The sequence below is a fragment of the Cuculus canorus genome, chromosome 1 (genome assembly GCF_017976375.1).
Source record: "Cuculus canorus isolate bCucCan1 chromosome 1, bCucCan1.pri, whole genome shotgun sequence".
Classification (NCBI taxonomy): Eukaryota; Metazoa; Chordata; class Aves; order Cuculiformes; family Cuculidae; genus Cuculus; species Cuculus canorus.
The window spans coordinates 107,198,661-107,218,021 of NC_071401.1; the positions used below are offsets into that span (position 1 = coordinate 107,198,661).

At 36.7% G+C, this 19,361-nt stretch overlaps 1 protein-coding gene across 5 annotated transcripts in view; it reads right to left on the reverse strand.

Moving 5' to 3' along the window:
• Window positions 1-19,361, reverse strand: part of GBE1 (1,4-alpha-glucan branching enzyme 1) — a 165,974-nt gene that overhangs the window by 107,345 nt on the left and 39,268 nt on the right. For all 5 annotated transcript variants that reach the window (XR_008448209.1, XR_008448211.1, XM_054056455.1 and 2 more), the window contains exon 3: window positions 17,518-17,633. Coding sequence is in view for 3 of the 5 variants with exons in the window: in XM_054056455.1 (XP_053912430.1) it covers window positions 17,518-17,633 (116 nt within the window). In the remaining 2 variants the exon portion in view is untranslated. The remainder of the gene's footprint in view (window positions 1-17,517; window positions 17,634-19,361) is intronic.

Sequence of the window (19,361 nt, forward strand, 5' to 3'; positions counted from 1 at the left end):
CTAGGCAGAATGCTGTGAGAAACTGTGTCAAAGGCTTTACTGAAGTCCAAGAAGACTACATCCACAGCCTTTCCCTAGTCCAGTAGTCGAGTCACTTTGTCATAAAAGGCAATCAGGTTAGTTTGGCAAGACCTGCCTTTCATGAACCCATGCTGACTGGGCCTGATCACCCAGTTCTCTTGCATGTGCTTCATGATAGCACTCAAGATCACTTGTTCCATGACTTTCCCCAGCACTGAGGTCAGACTGACAGGCCTGTAGTTCCCTGGATCCTCCCTGCAACTCTTCTTGTAGATGGGCATGACGTCAGCCAGCCTGCAGTCCAGTGGAACATCCCCAGTCAGCCAGGACCGCTGGAAGATGATGGAAAGGGGTTTGGAAAGGACATCCACCAGCTCCTTTAATACTCTTGGGTGGATCCCATCCAGCCCCATAGACTTACGGGTGTCTAGCTAGGCAAGCAAGTCTCTAACCTCCTCCTCTTGGATCATGGGAGCCTCATTCTGCTCCTCTAACTCCTGGGTTTGTACACAGGGGGAGCAACTTCCCTTACTATTAAAGACTGAGGCAAAGAAGGCATTAAGTACCTCAGCCTTGTCCTCATCCCTTGTCACTGTTGTTCCTCCTGCATCCAATAGGGACTGAATATTCTCCCTAGTCCTCCTTTTCTTGTTAATGTATCTGTAGAAAGATTTTTTTTTTATTATCTCTCACAGACTTAACCAGTTTGATTTCTAGTTGGGCCTTAGCCCTCCTGATTTTTTCCCTGCACGATCTCACTTCCTCCCTGTAGTCCACCCAAGATGCCTGTCCCTTCTTCCAAAGCTCATAGACATTCCTCTTCTTTTTGATATCTGCCAAGATCTCCCTACTCAACCAAGCTGGTTTTTTCCCCCGCAAGCTCCTTTTCCAGAACATGGGGATGGCTTGCTCCTGAGCTGATAGGATTTCATTTTTAAGAGTGCTCAGCCCTCGTGGGCTCCCTTGCCCTGAAGGACTGTCTCCCATGGGACTTTGCCAACCAGCCTTCTGAACAGTCCAAAGTCTGCCCTCTGGAAGTTTAATGTGACTGTTTTGCTAATCCCTTTCTTCATCTCACCTAGAACTGAAAACCCTATCATCTCATGATCGCTTTGTCCCAGGCATCCTCCAACCGTCACATCCCCCACAAGGCCATCTCTGTTCACAAACAGCAGGTCCAGGAGGGCACCCTCCCTTGTCAGCTCACTCACCAGTTGTGTGAGGAAGTTGTTTTCCACACACTCCAGGAACCTCCTAGACTGCTTCCTTTCAGCTGTATTGTACTTCTAGCAGATATCAGGTAGATTGAAGTCTCCCAGAAGGACAAGACGTAGAGATCTAGAGACTATCCCTAGCTGTTTATAGAAGAACTCAGCTGCTTTTTCTTGCCTGGATGGTCTGTAGGAGACTCCCATCACAATGTCTGCCTTCTTGTAGGCTCCCCTGATTTTAACCCACAGGCAACCAGTCCCTTCCTCACTGTAATTGAGCTCAAGGGTAACAAAGCACACCACCTCCTCTACTACCCTCCCTGTCCCGCCTGAAGAGTTCATACCCCCCCTCATGGCTGCACTGCAGTTATACGAGTTGTCCCACCATGTTTCTGTGATGGCAATGACATCGTAGTCTCCTTGCCCTACAACAGCTTCCAGCTCCTCCTTACTGCCCATGCTGCATGCATTGGTGTAAATGCACTTCAGCTGGGCTGGCAAACCTTCAGCCCTCATAAAGGGAACAGAGCTCATTCCCGATTGACTGGTCCTTGGAATAACTAACTCCACAGTGCCAGTTTCATCCTTACTGTCCCCAGGTATGATCGCCCCCACTTGCTCTGAGGTGATGTACTGCGGTCCCCTCCAACACACCTTCTCTCAGTTACTGGAGTCCCACTTCCAGGCTCACTCCCAACTAGCCTGGTCTCAGTCCCCCTTCCCCTTCACATCTAGTTTAAAGCTCTATTTAAGAGCCTAACTAGATTTTTAGTAAGGATTTTAGTCCCCTTAGGAGACAAGGGTGTCCCATCCCTAGTAAGAATGCCTGGGGGTGGGTGGGTCACTCCATGATCAAAGAACCCAAAGCCTTTCTCCTCACACCAGGCTCGGAGCCAGGCATTAATCAACTATTTCTCTTTGACTTCCTGCTTCTCATTCCTTAGCATTGGAACTACCTTTCACCAAGGAAGGTAGTTTTCTAGTAACATCCTTCACTGATGCCCCCGGTAAGCAGCAGACCTCCCTGTGGAGCGGGTCCGGTCTGTAGATCTCCAGTCTCCCTTTTAGAAGGAAATCCCCCAAGACAATCACTCTCCTGTTCTTATTTACTGAGGATGTTTTTATGGTCATTGGAGGATGGGCAGCCTAGGGAATATTTCTAAGCTGTGGGACGTACTGGTATAGTTTCTAGGCTGCAGTATAGTACTGGTTTAATGCAACTATGATACTGGAGAGTGGAAAAGAAAAAAATTATTATTAAATACTAAAACTAGTCACGCATACTTTTTAATATAACCTATTAAGCAATACAAAACACTTAAAATGATAGTCATAATAAAATTTATTTAAATAAATAAATTTAAATGTGGGTTAAACTTTTTAATCCACATTCCCAACAGTTACGCTATACATGTGCGTTAACCATCACTCTGCATTACATTCTTCTGAAATAAGAACTTTTGCAGTGACCATATTTTCCTCATTTCAGAGGCATCAGTGCACTTGCTTTACCAGTTTTTCAGAACTAATTTTGTTTAAGTAATAGTTTTGCTTTTCTTCAAAGCATTTATCGGGTCAAGTTTAGTGCTAAGAGTTTCCAGGAACTGAGACACTTTCATAGGAACTTGTAAGAGTTCCTACCAACTTTCACATCCAGAATTCTAATAGCTACAAATAGAACTCCCAAGAAGCATAAGCATACATGTATTTTTCATATATTATAACAGCCACAATGAAGAGCCATAAACCAGTGGTGCTAATCTACCACTTCCTTCAAGGGTTGGTTTTACACATTTAACAGACTTAAGTCTGCTCTGCTTTAAGGCTCACAATTTAAATCATTTTTCATTTTTATTTTAGAACAATTTAACTTTCAGTTTTATTAAGTGATAATATACGAAACCTCTGTTGTAAAGAAAAGGTCATATTTGTCCAACAATACAAGTCATACAATTTAACCGAGCAAATGAGAGAAAATGTCTAAATTTGTGAGAATATTTCTTTTAATGTATAAATTTTCTGAATAATTGCTTGCTTTCTTCACAATATAGGTCTTCTTAAAATAAGTAATATTTTTCATATATATATCACATGGTTGCATCTGGTTGAACCTTACCATAACAGTAGAAAAGTAATTTTTTCCCATGTGTTGCTGCAATTTTTGATGATCATGAGCTGTACACAGAGAAAGCATAGTCAAGAGGGTCACAGCTAACCAAGAAAATAAATTATTACAACAATAAAACTGGTAAGGTTGAATCCCATTTTTCTCTGGTTTATAAGAGCATAATCAACAGTCTCCTTAGGCCTCTGTCAAGTAATTCCTAACAATTTCAGTTCTCATTTCTTATGCTTGCTCAACACTTTTCTTAGTTTTATGTGAATGCCATTCACTCAACCTTTCTTTTCCCTAATTACCAACCTCTATACTCAGTCAAGTTACTTTTCTCTCCTGATGTCAGCCAGTTGATTAGTAATTACAAGTAGGCAGACTCCAGATAACGTTTTCTAAGAAGTTTCTTGAGGTAAAATTCCCACACCATCATCATGTTTAGCTGAGGCATGAGTAGAACAAACTACAAAAGTTGACTAGCACCCCAAACAAATACCACTTTAGCCCCTGACTGAAAAATAACTCAAAAGGAAACCGCCCAACAGCTTCCATTCCCATATCTGATTTCACATTTCATGAAACAATTACAAATAAAGCCTACAAAAGGAGTAATAATATAAAGCCCACATTTAAAACTGACAGATAAGTAACTCATTCCACTCACCCCACACTATTACTTGTGGTCCAGTCACTGCAGTGTTCAGACATAAAAAGCAGTTGCCATGTATGCTTTGCACCTGCTGCTGCAGGTTATATACGCATAAAGAGTATTGAATGGCTATCACACAGCCTTTTTGACAAAGTACTTATGAGTGTTTAGCAGATACTGTACTTTTTTCCTCTGGGTTTCCTTTTTTCACTCATTTCAAACTAATTTTTAGAAGTTATAATGCATAACCTAAGCTAGCAATCACTTAGTCCATCAACATTTTACAGCTGAGTTTACATTTTCTCATTAACTCAGTAATCTTCTCTAAAGATTACGTATACATACATACAGTATATACCAAACAGCCTTTTATCATTAGTATGTTTTCATATTGATGTTACACACCTGTATTACGGCTTACCCTTGGCTTTCTTCAGCTTTGTGATGAAAGTCACTTTTTAATGGCTTCCCAATATGAGCTATGTTAAAATTATCAGGGAGAAGCAATGCTGGTCACTACAGAAAACACTCCAACAAGAGGACAAATGCAGGGGAAAAAGAATCCCCATTTCCTAGGTCAAAATAATATATCTTCCTCAGTTTGTGTTTAAAACAAACTATTAAGCAATAGTCAAAACTAAGTTAAGAAACCAACATACCCAGAGTTACATTTGCACCGCTCAAATTTAGAAAGACAGAAAACACAAACCCAAAGGACAGATGAAGAGAACTCGCCACCATCTAAACATTTCTTGTTTGAAACATAAGAACGTAGTGTTTTAGTATCAAACTGCATAATATGTGGGCAACATAGTGCTTTTTTAAGAGGAGAGAGGGAAGTCCTATAAGACTCTGTACTAAGAAGTTATTTTATTCCTTGCTTAGCCATTAGAAACATCCAACACAAGATTCTGGAAAATTCAAAGCTGGTCACGCAGAATTTGCTTACACTATATACAGATCACCTGAATAGCTTTGGGGTTTTTTTCCCCTCCTTCAGTGGTAAATACATTCACAGAATACATAAAAACTTGGAAACTAGACTTGTGTGACCTTCGAAGTGAAATATCAGTATTAAATACATGTAAATAAATGCCTTCACATAAATAAGGAAGTGTCAGAAAGAATGAAAACATCCTTCAAAAATTGCACATTAAAAAGTCAATTTACTCTAAAAACAGACATGGCATAAATATACAATTCATATAAGCACAATTGCAAAACAAAAGTGAAAAGCTTAACCTAAGTTGCTCACCTTCTGTACATAAAGGTTAAAAATGTGTGTTCTGTTTGCAAATTCTATTACAGGGATGTTGGGTGCATTTTCAACTCAGCACACTAAGTTTAGCATCCAAGACTACTGTAATTAGTGCAGTAGATTTCATAGATGAGTACACTCAAGGTAGTGAAAAGATGTCCCAGTAACCTGACATTTAAGGCATCAATGATGCTGAAGTGATTAGTTTTGAAGTAAGAACTTTAGGATCTAAATAAAAATCATCAGAAAACTGAAGCAATGGCTGTAATAAGAGCAAATGTATAGCCAACAATGGTTGACTTTGAAGGTATATAAAACTGGTGTGCCAATGTGCATTCCAATTTTTAAGACACTAAATTGCTGGAATCGGAAACTAGGAGCTAAACCTCACAAGAGCATTCCTATCAAAGCGCTAATGTTCCATGTCTGTCCCACTAGAATATAGGGAATTTATGAAGTGGGGAGTAAGCTGCAGGATAAAACGAAGTAGTGTTCACAGGTCTGTTTTGATAATGTTTAAAACTCCAAAAAGCAACTTATAGCAGTTAAGGAGAAACCATCGCTCTGAGGGCAGTCCAGGACCATACAAAAAAAAGCAATAATATATCAGAACAATTCAGAAACTGAAATCGGTTTCATTTAATTTAGTGGAACTTTCAATGAAGGACAAGTGAGATTCAGTGGCCTCAATTTTCAGAAACATTAAAATTTAACACTCGGGTATCCCGATATTCTACCTTTCCAAAATAGCATGTATCTTCCATATCACCTACAGAACCAGCTACTAACGCCTTCTGGATGTTTCAGAGCATTTAAACAAAAACTTGTCACTTGCACGCAGGCAACTTACAACTACTGTAATTCAGTGAAATTTGTTGTTTCTATGAACAGAAGCTGCATATTTTTTCCTAAATTATCTGCAACAGTAAAAAGTCTGAGAACTTTAGAAGTTTTGGTCACAGATACAAACTTAGATAAACACATGTAAAACAAAAGCTCCATGTGATTGTGACTTGACAGATAACGTGCAGTAACAGACCACAAAACACCATGTTTAAAATTCATATGTATACAAATAACACCTTTCTTTTTCTCTTTGCCTACCTTCACATTATCTTCATATCACCTATATCTGGCTACCCTGTCTTCAAGTGTACATGCACACAGATCTTCAGAATAGCGTGGAAGAGTAACTCAAATGACAGCTATATACAAGAACAGAAAATTTCTCTACACAACATCCACTCCTTTAGCCTTAAGCTCCTGCATCTAAAGTACACTTTGATTCTATGTGTGAGCATGGTATTCAATTATGAGATGTTCTCTAACATCTGCCTCTGTTTCCACTGACGACAATACAGGGTAAAACACTGGAAATAAAAAGTAAGCCATCCTATCTTGATAATTCCTTAGTTTTGAGATATTTATTTTCATTTAAAACTAGCATCTTCTGGACTTTTTTAAAAATACGGAACTAAGACTGACATTTTTGCTGCTGAGGAAATTTGTTATATACTGGTTTATCACTTAGACTCAGGTTGGGAAGAGGAAAATGAGGAGGTGATAACTAGATAACTGATGAATATATGCAAGCCAATAAACTACTCTGAAACACTGTATTATTATTTCATTACTTTAATAGCTTGAAGCCATTTGAAATGATTGTTGGTGTATGTAGGTCTTAATACAACGATGAAATTAAATTGGCCATCAAATCAACAACAGCTACCATAATGAGAGAGTGGACAAGATTATATTATGGAAAAGCCAGCGACTTGTTATTTATACAAGGGCAATAAGCTATTATTTCAATATTATACAATTTTTAGTATTTCATTAGAGTCATATTTATTCATTTCTGAGACCAGATTATTGAAGTGTAAAAGCCCCAATAACGCAAGTGGAAACATAACATCATCTCAATATGAAAGTAAGTTCAACCCAAAACCTAAAAGCATGACAAGATTAGGTCTAAGACTCTCTAGGAATTTTATGTTAGATGCTGCAATAACATAACCATTTTTTTTCTACTACATGAATTTTTTTAGAAATTAAGTATCAAGGTATTTCCCTTCCTTAGCTGGTCTAAGATTGCATGTTGAAGGAAAACAATTGTTTGTATACTAAGATGTTTTTAGTATAATATATAGTATCAACAAAAAAGTTTTCTTTTACTTTTGCAGAAATAGAATAAATGTATAAAGTTACAAGAATACAAAAAAATTCTGAATTAAAGTTAACCTCTCCAAAACTTTACACTTACAACATATGCCCGCTGTAAGAAAACTTAGTCTTAGATTTTTTTTCACAAATTCAGTTCAGTTTCAAAGACAATTCTTTCATTCAAGTCACTGATACAATCCTGCTATAAGATCATATTTCTTTTCTTTCTTCTTTAACAGCTCATTCCTTTTCTCAACCCCCTCAAGTTACTACAGAAATAGAAGTGAAATTTTACTATCAGCTGAAAATATCTTTCCCTGCACAGCTTAGCTTTTTAATTTTCTTCTACGAAGTGTATTGAATACCCAGTTTAGCACCCAGGAAAGAATATGGTTCTGATAATCTTTTGCCAGAGGATGACAAATTGAGACCATTTACAGAAGTAAATAAAGTAACATCAGCACCCATGCCTTCCACACACACACAAAGGAAACCACAAGGCACACTGCAGTCTTTCTACAGGTCTGATTTGTGAGAGAAGCACTAGAGTATAGAGGCCATGTTTTTGTATGGTTTGTTTTTTTTTTTTTTTTAATACATGGGACCACAGCAGAACACTTCTGGTAAGATAATGCAGTCTGCTGCAGAAGCCAGGATGGGAATTCAGCACTCCTTGCCTGACAGTTTGCTTTTAAAAAAGGGTTTAGATAAAAATATAAAAGCTTGACAAAAATTTGGGATAGAACAGCACTCTTAAGAGCTACAGTCTGGAATTGTCTCATTCACCAGACAGATTTTAGAGACCAGATGAAATATTTTCCTCTTTAAATAGCCTCAGAAACTGAAAGCATGGAATGAAGAAACGAACACTTCTTCTTCACTAGTACCCTACTCTTCTTGCTACTGCACAGCCCTGCAGAACAAAGCTGAATAGAGGCAGCAAGGAGAAAAAGGTATCAGAGGTTGTTCAACACAAACTTCCCCTAGGCAGGACTGCCTTCCCAAACAGGCCTGCTGCCCACATTGGTGGCGGAGTAGGCAAGGAAAACGCAAGATCTTCCCAGAACTCACCTTCCAATGAAAAACTTTATGATACTCTATTCCTACTGCTTCAAATGACCATGAAATCAAGTATATCCACCAAAGTGCTTGCAGTCGCTGAACTGAATTCCTAATAAGTGAATGGAGCATAAACCTTGAAAAGTTTCAGAAAATATGGACAGCATGCTTCTTCTGCCAAGCTGTTCTCCTTCGTAAATATGAAATCAGTTACATTGGAAATAAAAACTGTAGTCACATTACTCCAAGTCTCCCTTTCTCCAACTTTTTTCTCCCTCATCAATTTAAAATTACTGTACAAAATCAGTCAAGACAAAGCTGTCCATTTTGTTCATTTTTTGCTTCCAAGCAATCTTCTGGTAAAGAAATCTGCTAAGGGGGCAAGTATTTAAATAAAACACTGAAAAGAATACTCTTGTCACAGTTTAGCCCCACCTAGCCAAACTCAGCAGCTAAGCCTCCAAAATCCCTTCCCCCGCACACACCCCACAGGCAAAAGGGAGAGGAAAATGAAAGTTAAAAAAAAAACCTTACGCATTGGAAACTAGAACTACAGCTTTTATGAAATTGTAATAATGACAATAATTACTAAGTAATAAAATATAAACAAACATGAGATCACGCTCCCACCCCTCAATGACTGTACATCACCAAAAATGCTGCAGAGCAGACATGACAGAGTGGTTCTGTGGCTGGGGGGGAGCTGGACTAAGGAACTGAATTCAGGAACACAGATCTCGGATCATGAGCAATCAGACAGACAGGGTCCTCACTGGATGTCAGCCATTGCAAAAGAGAGCAAGACCCTCGTGATCTCTCAAGTTTATACTAAGAGTGACCTACATGGGATGGAATACTGTGTCCGTCAGTCTAGGGTCACCTGCCATATTCACTCCTCCTCACAGGCCCTTTTCCACCAGGGCCTTGGTTAAGTGCAAGCACTGGCCTTTTTGCATGCCAATGCTGTGTGTTGTCACATCAGAGAAGAACACTCTCAAAAACATGCCATTAGTTTTCAATGAAATGAAGTTACATACAGCAACTCTGTAACAAAACTGACTCAAATTTACCTCAAACTAAGACAACTCCTTAGCTATCAGACACAGTGATATTTCTCAGGTAATTTGTATCTTTAGCAAAGCTCTGCAGAGGAATCTCTGCAGTTCAGAAGCCAATAGGAGCCGGGTCTATTTGCTGTGCAGATAATTTTTTCTGCAAATATATCATCACATCAACTATTAGGTTCTAAACTTGTTAGAGAGATTAAATTTTTATTCACAGTTCCCCCTTCTTTCCCCTTCCCTCCTCCCTCAGGGAAAGAAAATTAATTTAAAAAATAAACAAAGAAGAAAAAAAAAGCCAAGACATGACAGAAACAAAAGCCTATCTTCAAAGCTAAGTCATGAAGTCATGTCTTGATTTTCCAAAAGAGGGAGACATAGGTCCATTTGTGAATCAAGCATTTCAACTGCAGGGGAAAACCTAAGAGCATGTTTAATCAGTTTACTAGATCAGATTAAAAATGAAAGCTTTTGCTCTTTTTCATCTTTCCACACTTCTCTTGGAAAGCTAAGAGAAATTGGTAAATACAAACAAAAAAACTAAAGGAAATACTATATTATCTATTTGAATATTAAAAATATCAAAATATGGAGACAGTAGCCTAGTATTACAAAAATATCTACCCAGACAAAAATACTATAGGAAAATCAAACTGCTAAAATCTAGGAAATCATACGGGAGTTGTTAAAATGAAAGAAATATCATGTGGAGACACTACCAATAGATTTCAACAAGCACAAGCGTAAAGGCAATACTTCACTTAATCATCACAAACTGTGATAAAGGTATATGGACTTCTACAGGAAAAACAACAGGCTTTATAACTGTTAGCTACACAAAGGTGGCTTTCTTAGATATTGAGGAACAACAAGTATTCTTAAAAAAGGAAAACACCACATGTATCTGTGTTGTGGACAGCATTCAAACTTTTATTCCAGTCTAGAATCCAGATTTTGAATACCCTTTTCAAAATCAAAGTCAAAAGAAAACTAAAATATCTAAAATATACAGTTCAAGAAACACTTTACTCCCACACTGACTTATTAACTAGAATCAAGTTACTGGTGTAAGTGATGTAGCTTAAAGACTATAGAAATGTGTATACATAATATAAAAGCATCCACACGTATTATGTAACTGAGAGGTTTGAGGTAGGAGAGCATGGTTTGAAAAGCAAGCATAATAAAGCATATTATACACAATAAGCGTAACTTATTAGAGCTGTTTCAAGCCACGTCAAGTAGAAAAGAAGCTGAAGTATGTAATAGGGGCACACAAGCATTAAGTAATACTTATCCTCAACTACAAAGCATTTGTATAAAGGACAACTGCTGCATAACTGTACCTTGTGGTTGGGTGGTTGTGACACAGCATGTTTGCTTTTTGATGCTCTAATTCACAGTTGTTTCAAACTGACAGCAAAACATCTTTTAAAAGACAAAAGTTTATCTTCATTTCCCATTTGACCCATAATCTTCTCTTAATATTACAGACAAATACAGCAGAAAATTAGGAAGAACATACCAGTAATTCACACTGAAAAGAAAGTCAAGTTTTACCTAATTAGCAGCCCTATCCTCAAAACAAAAGTAATTCCCCCAGATCACAGCCACATTTATATATACTTAATATGGACTCTGACTTCAAATCCCATTTCAAGACCACTTCTTCAAAATGTCTCCCTCTTCCTCAAAAAATTCCCACATTTTGCTTTAACACACATCCAATATCAATTGAAGCTTCTACTCTTCAGAATGAATAAACTAAAAGGAAAGTATTTTTAAACAGTAAAAGCTTCTACCAGAATGTGCAATCTTCAAGTAACAGGAGAACTAAGCCTGCTAAAATAACTCAACAAGAATATTCTCAAGTGCTGAGGTCAGTCTGTAAAAAAGGATCCAAAGAGCAACAGTCCACCGCATTACAATGCTTCATCACTGCTACAACCTCTCCTACTGAGTCCCCGAGTAGCTGCACATTGTTTACGAAATCCAAACAGGCTGAGTCGGAGACTCAGGAGACATTTACCTCCCAACGAGTTATCAGTAAACTTAATCTATAACCTGGAAAAGTCTACAACAACTTGAAGGGTTGCAGGTCACAATCAAGCAAGGGTATTGCCACAGATTTAACTAATGCTTTAACTTCTCACTCAGCACTACTGGTGTCTAGAAATGTATATGTGAGATGACTTAAGTCCCATTCCCTAAAGTTCAAAATGCTAGGAATGCCATTGTCTGATCTTTCTTGCATATAGGTTATATTCCATGATGCTGCAAAATATATGTTCCTTTCACTGTTCAACTTTGCAGACCTGGTGATTTTTAATTTTTTCCATCCTACATACCATTTAAGACATGAAATTTAAGTGGCATAGAACTTAACAGACTATGAGCAAGCATATTCCACATATAACTGAGGTGAAAACAAGAAGCATTGCAAGTGTTTATTTTTGTACATATAACAAAAGAGTGAATACTTCGGGAAGCTTTCCACTGAAATGAAGTTTCATACCTCTGCCAGAGGTACCTAAGGCTCCCTTTGTGAAACCTGTCTGACTGCACATAACCTATTTACATGTTATGTTACACTTTACCTAGCATACTAACCACCTGCCTGCAAACTCATCCTTAAAAAGTCTCCCTGGTTTTCACATTCTCAGTATAAACTTTCACATTTTGACTCCAGACTGCTTGAAGCATGAGACCCGAACTTGGAGCAAGTCCGATACTATGCCACAGGACTTCCTGATCAGTTAGGTCAGCTGCAATCCCATCCACTTCATCAGTGACAGTAATTACACTTGATGAATTTTACTCACAGTGGTTCCCTGACACTGATTAACCTACCTACTCACGACATTTGATTCCTTTTCAAGGTTTACAAGTTAAACACTGAGCATGCAAATCCACCAAAAAGTACAGGATACAGTTGTAAACTGTAAGGATGAATTCTATTAATATCCTTTACTACCAACTCTCCTCTCTCCAGCACTTCACGGGTAAAAATGTACTTTCACGGGTACTTCTAACCATGATTAATCTTCTAGTGTTCTGACTCGAAGTTCCTCTTTTGCACCCTTTAATACTAAAAAAGGTTTTATGTTTGGACTGGAAAACTACTTAAAGCCAATATCAGTAAACTTTAAAATATTCTGTACAAAGTTGTAAAAAAAAAAATAGCGACTTCTTCATGTCAGTTCCAACTTAGCATTGAACTTGGCACTTATAATTACTGTTCAGCAATCACTGAAACCACTCAAACATGCAAGAGTCTGGAATATCAATACAAGAATATTGTGTTAACAAGTACATGAAATATACTGTAATAAGATGATAAGTTTTGATAAGACTCTCCATCAAAAAAAAACTATAAAGTTTACAATATATACACACACACCCTCTGAAGATGTATGTGAAGGAGGAAAGGATATATATTTGGCAAATGATGGTATGCAGAGTTTTTAAAAAGCTTCTACGATTTTCTGAGGTGACCTTTCCAGGGACAACTTATGTTATTTTTGCCTTGAGCTGTATATGATTAGTTCTTTTAGCACACACAGAGAAATTACAAAGTCTGGTATGGTGCCAAGAAATTATCTTCTAAAACTCAATCAAAATTAACCATAAAATAGGATTTTGTTTTGTTTTAAATTCACCTATGTACACTCAATTACATAAGCTATGTAAAAAGCCAAACGTTTGTAGTAAAGTCATACAGCTTCAGAAATCTAACAAAAAAACAACAAATGTACTCACTGATATCTTATAGACAACGTCCTAACATTTACTTTGCTCTTGGTAAAAGTTGTATTATGGATGCATGTCAGCCATCCTGATTATTACCTTCAAGAGAAATAAGCCAGAATCGCTTACATTAACTACATTTCATGAATGTACAAGTGATATGTAGTTGCATAGTGTTTCAATTTCATGCACCTACCCAGCATGTTGTCAGATAGTGTCAGATAAAATTATTAGTATAACAGGTTTACTGCCATTACTACAAAGTTGAACAACTACTACTATTTCAGTATACCCTCTCCAGCTCACAAAAGAAAATCTAGTGGTTCTGTTATACAGATATTATCCTAGTCAATGTTCCAAGGCAATAAGTATCTTAGCCATAATCACCAATATTTTGGAAGTACTCCTTTGACCATCTTTTCTTATTTGGCTGTGTGAAAATACTTCAGAATTTTATAATTAGCCATGAATTAGGAAATTTTCATCTAGGTTTGGATTCTTACAGTCTTGTATTTTCCAACTGTTCTGTATTTTCTGTGTTGTTCCATGGCATTCCCATAAAGGATACTAAACCAGTTCCCCCACTGCACATAAGGATCTCAAATTTTACCAATACTACCCCATTCTTAAACTGTCCTGACACCATTTCAAAATTGAGATTTAGAGATTACAATGAAAATGTAATTTACAGGTGTTTTTAAGTAGCTGTAAAATTATTTTATAAATAAACAGTAAAAGAACAAAGAGGAACACTTAAATACCTGCATGCACATGACAACATATGACAAGACTTGCTAAGGAAGCCTTTCCATGTTATTTTTTTCTAAATGCTTGCTGTATACTGTGAAAAGGTAATTAAAAATACTCTGGCAATGAAGGAAGAATTCAGTAATTTTCAAACATGAAGGAAGATAGGCACACTTGTGCCCCAACTGCCATTAATGTTAGAATGACAAACTAACATTTGAAGAAATTTTAGTTGTCCCAGACCATCTTTCAAGGTACTCCCATTAGAATAAAGAAACAGATGTAAAGAGGCTTCATTTATTAAAGCACAAAGTTAGATTTTGTTTTTTAATCTTTGCTTACCTTATGACACATATCAGAAGTTTAAAACAAACAAAACCCCACACAACTACAACAGCAATTATTTGTTCGCTTAACTCCAAGCTCCCCACTGATCCATGGCAGAAAAAAAAAAGTGTCCTTTTCTAGCAGCTAACATTTTGTAGACTGATATCATAATCCGCAGGGAGTCACTCAGCTGTTATAAGCATCCATCTCTTCACACAATAGCGTATCAGAAGATCTCTATCGGTTTTTAATTACTCACTTTCTTCAATTTTTGTATTTACTTCTGAGAAGACTGCCTGAAGAGCTACAGTAGACACTCTACTGCTGTTGAAAAGAGGCAAATGTTTGACCTCTGTTCCTCATTTATTTTCGTGCAAAATATTTTGTGACCTAATATAAATTAGTGTCACCACCTACATTTCAACCATCTCCCATTCTGGCTTAGAAATTACTTATTTAAAAGTAATGACCTTGTTACTTTTTCAGAATTTGGTATTTGCCTGTGTGGAACTAAAGATGAAAACAGTGTAGAGAGAAGCTGAAGACTTTCTGGGGGAGACTTTCTCACCTAGCAGATAAATCAAATCAGTGCATAAATGTTTAAAAGTGGACTAATTTAACTTAAATATTTAAGAATAATATTAGTAAAAATCTTTAAAACTTGTGGTTCCCTTATGCTTCTTTAGGAAAGCAAAAGAGGGAATACCTTCATCACTAAGAAGAAACAGTTTCTGTTGCCTAGTCTAGTGCACATAGACAACTGCCTATTTAAACATTAGCTCTGCCATCTGCATAGTGATTTCCATGTACAATACAATATTCTCAACTTCTACACAAACAAAGAACTGCAAAAGTATGCATTCCCACACAAATCCTTGTATTTCTAAAGGTACGCATATTTATGAATTATCAGAATCTAGCAGAAGAAAGTTTTAAGAAAACAGCACTTTTCTGAACTCATCAATGGAATGAGAGAGGATAAAAAAAATCAGCCACAGCATGAGGATAACATAAATGCTTAATGTGGAATGTTACAACCTCATTCTAGCTTCTGTGACAGATAAACCATTTTAGAACCACCTTAACTGCAGACTTATTTCCACATCAGCTATATCATCTAAATACACTGAAAGTATACATTGTGATGTGTTAGATTCAGTCCTGGTTTTGTTCCATAGCATTTACGAAGTGTCATGAAAGATTACTAGCAAAGTTACAGATGAGGCTGGGAGCAGCTCCATACGGATGAAGTCATCAATTACTATGTACACTCGTGAATCAGGTTTCTAAATCTTTACTCGTTTTAAAAGAAGTCAAGACTATACACACTCAAAAGTTAATCTCTCTCACAGGCAGACAGAACAGTGCAGCTTCACAAGCTTGTTTGGCAATCTCATATTTTGAGTGTCAGTGACAACTGCATACATTTTTTTTTTTAGAACTAACCATATAAAAGCACCACTAAAGAAGTGGTGGGGAGAAAAAGAAAAGAAAAACTCATTCTGTTCTGCCAGACCCTTATGGCTTTTCAGAGGATTCAGAGCAACTACAGAACTACAGCATATAATCTTACTAGTTTATCAGTATCAAGAGAAATCAGTAGTCAAAAACTCTGCATACTAAAAAAGTTATGCACAATGCAGTCTTCGAGTTCTGGAGTTCATATTTCAAAGAAAGTGGCAAATGGAAAGACAGAAAGTACTATAAAGACTTGTACTTCAAAAATAGGAGACGTGACTACTGACTATATAGGTAGACAAAAAAATAATCTAGTACATCTCTAAATATGTTTAGGAATATATGCTTTTTGCTATTATGTTAATTATTACTCCTCATCATTCGCACCTCTCATCTCTGCACCGAGCACAGAATATTCTACAGGAGGTGAGCTAATAGTTCTGTAGATACAACATAAAAGGTAGATTTAGAAACAATCAAAAAAATCTAACCTACTTACATCACAAAACCTTGGAAAATACTGCATAATTACTGTATTTCTAGTTGCAGACAACTGTTCTCTTTCCTGGTCTGTAAAATCAGAACAGCTTTCTTATCCCTGAATGATTATTCTTCAATTTCAGTTTGTCTATATTTATTACTGGGATAATTTCATAGACCATAATAAAAAGTATAGAGACACGCACACACACTGAGTAGGCATTTCCAGAGCATTTTTATGCATATCTTTGTTTCAGCAGATTCCCAATTTACCTAAGTTGATATTCAGCAGAAAAATGAGGATTTTGTTGATAGAAGCCTTGAAAATACAGCAGTATTATACAAATTCTCCAAGCTTCTTTAGTCTATAGATTACTACAGCACATTTTTTTTCCTTATCTATTCATTACTGTCCCCCAGTAATTACTGTCAGTAATTACTGTCCCCCCCATTAGCACCAGATCTCCAAAAATCAAGGTCTGACTGTAACGATTCAAATTTTCAGTAATATATCTCTGTCTGAAACCAGTATTCACCAAGAAATAATAAACTCTACTAACAGTTAGTTGTTATTATTATGTGTATCTGCATTAAGTAACATTCACGGTATTTGATAGTTCAAGAAAATTTATATTAGCTTCTGGAAGAAAGGATTTTATACTCATGGATACTCACAAAACACAAATGATAAAATCACTAAATTCTACATGTGTTTGTTTATAGTTTAACTTACTTAATCTAAGCTTATTACTCAATACCTTTAATTTCTGAATGACGGGTGGAAGTTTTACAAGGCCACATGTACCTTTTGTGTAAAGGAACACAAAAAGATCACCTAAAAAGCCATGGTTAAAAGGATCATAAAAATGACCAATATAGAGATTTGAATAGGATCTCAGTATCAAGTAGTTGTATCAAATACAGAAAGACTTCATCTATACATTATTTGATTCTTATTTTTCAAATTATCAATATGTAAATAGCTTTCATCTTGTAACGTGATACATTACACTACCACTCGCATTTCAACCACATATGCCTGTTCTTAACCATAGCAAAGCGTTACAAGTTAACATTTCACTCATTGAGGTCACTTCACACAAGTAGAAAAACTCATTCTGCTGCTTGGAACATTTAAAAGACAAAAAGGTATTTAAAAGAAAACAAAGGACAATTGAGTAAGAAGGGTTACAAGAATTAGACAGTAATTCTAGAACCAGCACCTTTAGCTTTGATCCGTGGGGCACTGGAGCACAACCATCTTGCCCAGGAGGAATGAACAACTCCCACTTCCCATACTCCATCTTCTTATAAGGATGAGAAAATGGATTCCAGCCATCTGCAATTTAAGAAATAATACTAAGCATGTTTATGTTAAAATGTGCCCAATTAAATTTAAAGGAATGACAGTGCATTCCGTCTTTTTCAGAATAGACGTCAGTGACAGCAGACACAAATACTTCAATATCTGATACTACTACACATGTTCAAAAGAGTCTCAATAAAACGCATAAAATTTTCGGTAGGAAACCATACCCCAGTACTAATTTGAGAATGTCTGATGAAAGTAAAAACAACCTTCTCTCCAAAAAACACTACTGGTTTTACTATTACAAAATCCCGATGGTATGAAAATTGCTGAAAAGTAAGGCTTAACATAGAATTAAACCCCAAAACCTCATCTTAAACAATCCAGTATAAATATTTGTTACAACACTATGTGAAGAAACTATAAGCAGCTCTTGACTACACAGATGGGAAGCAAGTTTGGCCAAAATGTAACCAAACCCAACCTCCATAAATCGAATGCTCAAACTAGATTTAGACACATACACTTCTCATTACCTCTAAGCTGATGTTCTATAAATAACACTCATTAAGTGTATATAAAAGCAAAAACAAAGGGGAAGCTGCAGACAAACTTGATAGCAATGGCTAGGAAACAACCCAATACCAGACAATGACAACATGGCCAGGAAATTTGGCCTGAAATGCCACAGTTAAATATAACTAAGTCTCAAAGATGGTCCCTTTTTAATTAAAAAGTTTCAAGAACAAAGCTTATGTTCCATAACTCAAGATTTTTTGTCCTCTTTGCATTCACTGAGCACAGGATATGTGCAAGGTTGGTCATTATGACATGCCCAAGGTCATAATCTGCCAAGGTCTTCAGTCAATGCATGGTCAAGATTAACTCATATGAATGAGACTGAATATAAAGCTTCCAAATGGGCAGGCTTAGGCAATGCAATAATTTCTAGCCTAGAAGGAAGTGGAAAGTCAAGTTTTAAAATTCCTCTTTTTTTCAGCATTGAAAAGCATCTATCTCACATAGTTCAAAGCAGAGACCGCTAAGCTAACAAGAAACCAGTCAAAATGGAAAACTGAATTGCAAGACGTTAGAGCAACATATGCTAATCTTCCTTCATGCTAGCCTACAAGCATGACATGCCTTCTAGTTAAAAATAAGGTGGTTTATACCTCAATGAAAGAAAAACAAGCAGCCTTTGGCAACTTTATTAAAGGTGATGCAGTGCATGATCTTATGCAGGCATTCTGTAACAGCTAGAAAACTGTTCACACACGAAACTGTAGTTCCATGATCATTTTAAGCTAGTATAAAACAATATTGCTACTAAACATGGTAGTCAGGGTTAAAAGCAATTAAATTAAAAACTGGACATGCCATTAGAGTAGGATCATCAGTTTTGGCACTATAAAAATCAAAGTAGAGAAGTGAAGAAGTTATCTATATTCATCAATATACACGTTTTCCAACAAATATCAGGAATTAAAAAATTACCTGCTCTGCAGCAAAAAGATAACCTTCTCTAACAATATATGGATGTCGAGTTTCAGAGAAAGACTAGGTTATATTCAAAGTTGCTAGTTGCAGCTGTTTAAACCTGAGAACTGCCAATCTTTAGAGAACAAAACTGAAAGGTACAAATCACTGGCTAGACGTGACAAAAATAACTAAGAAATATTCTAGTACTTCATTTTACAGGAGAGAGTGATGTCAAAAATGATTAAGAGATTATTATAATAAAACATTTCCTCTCCTCAA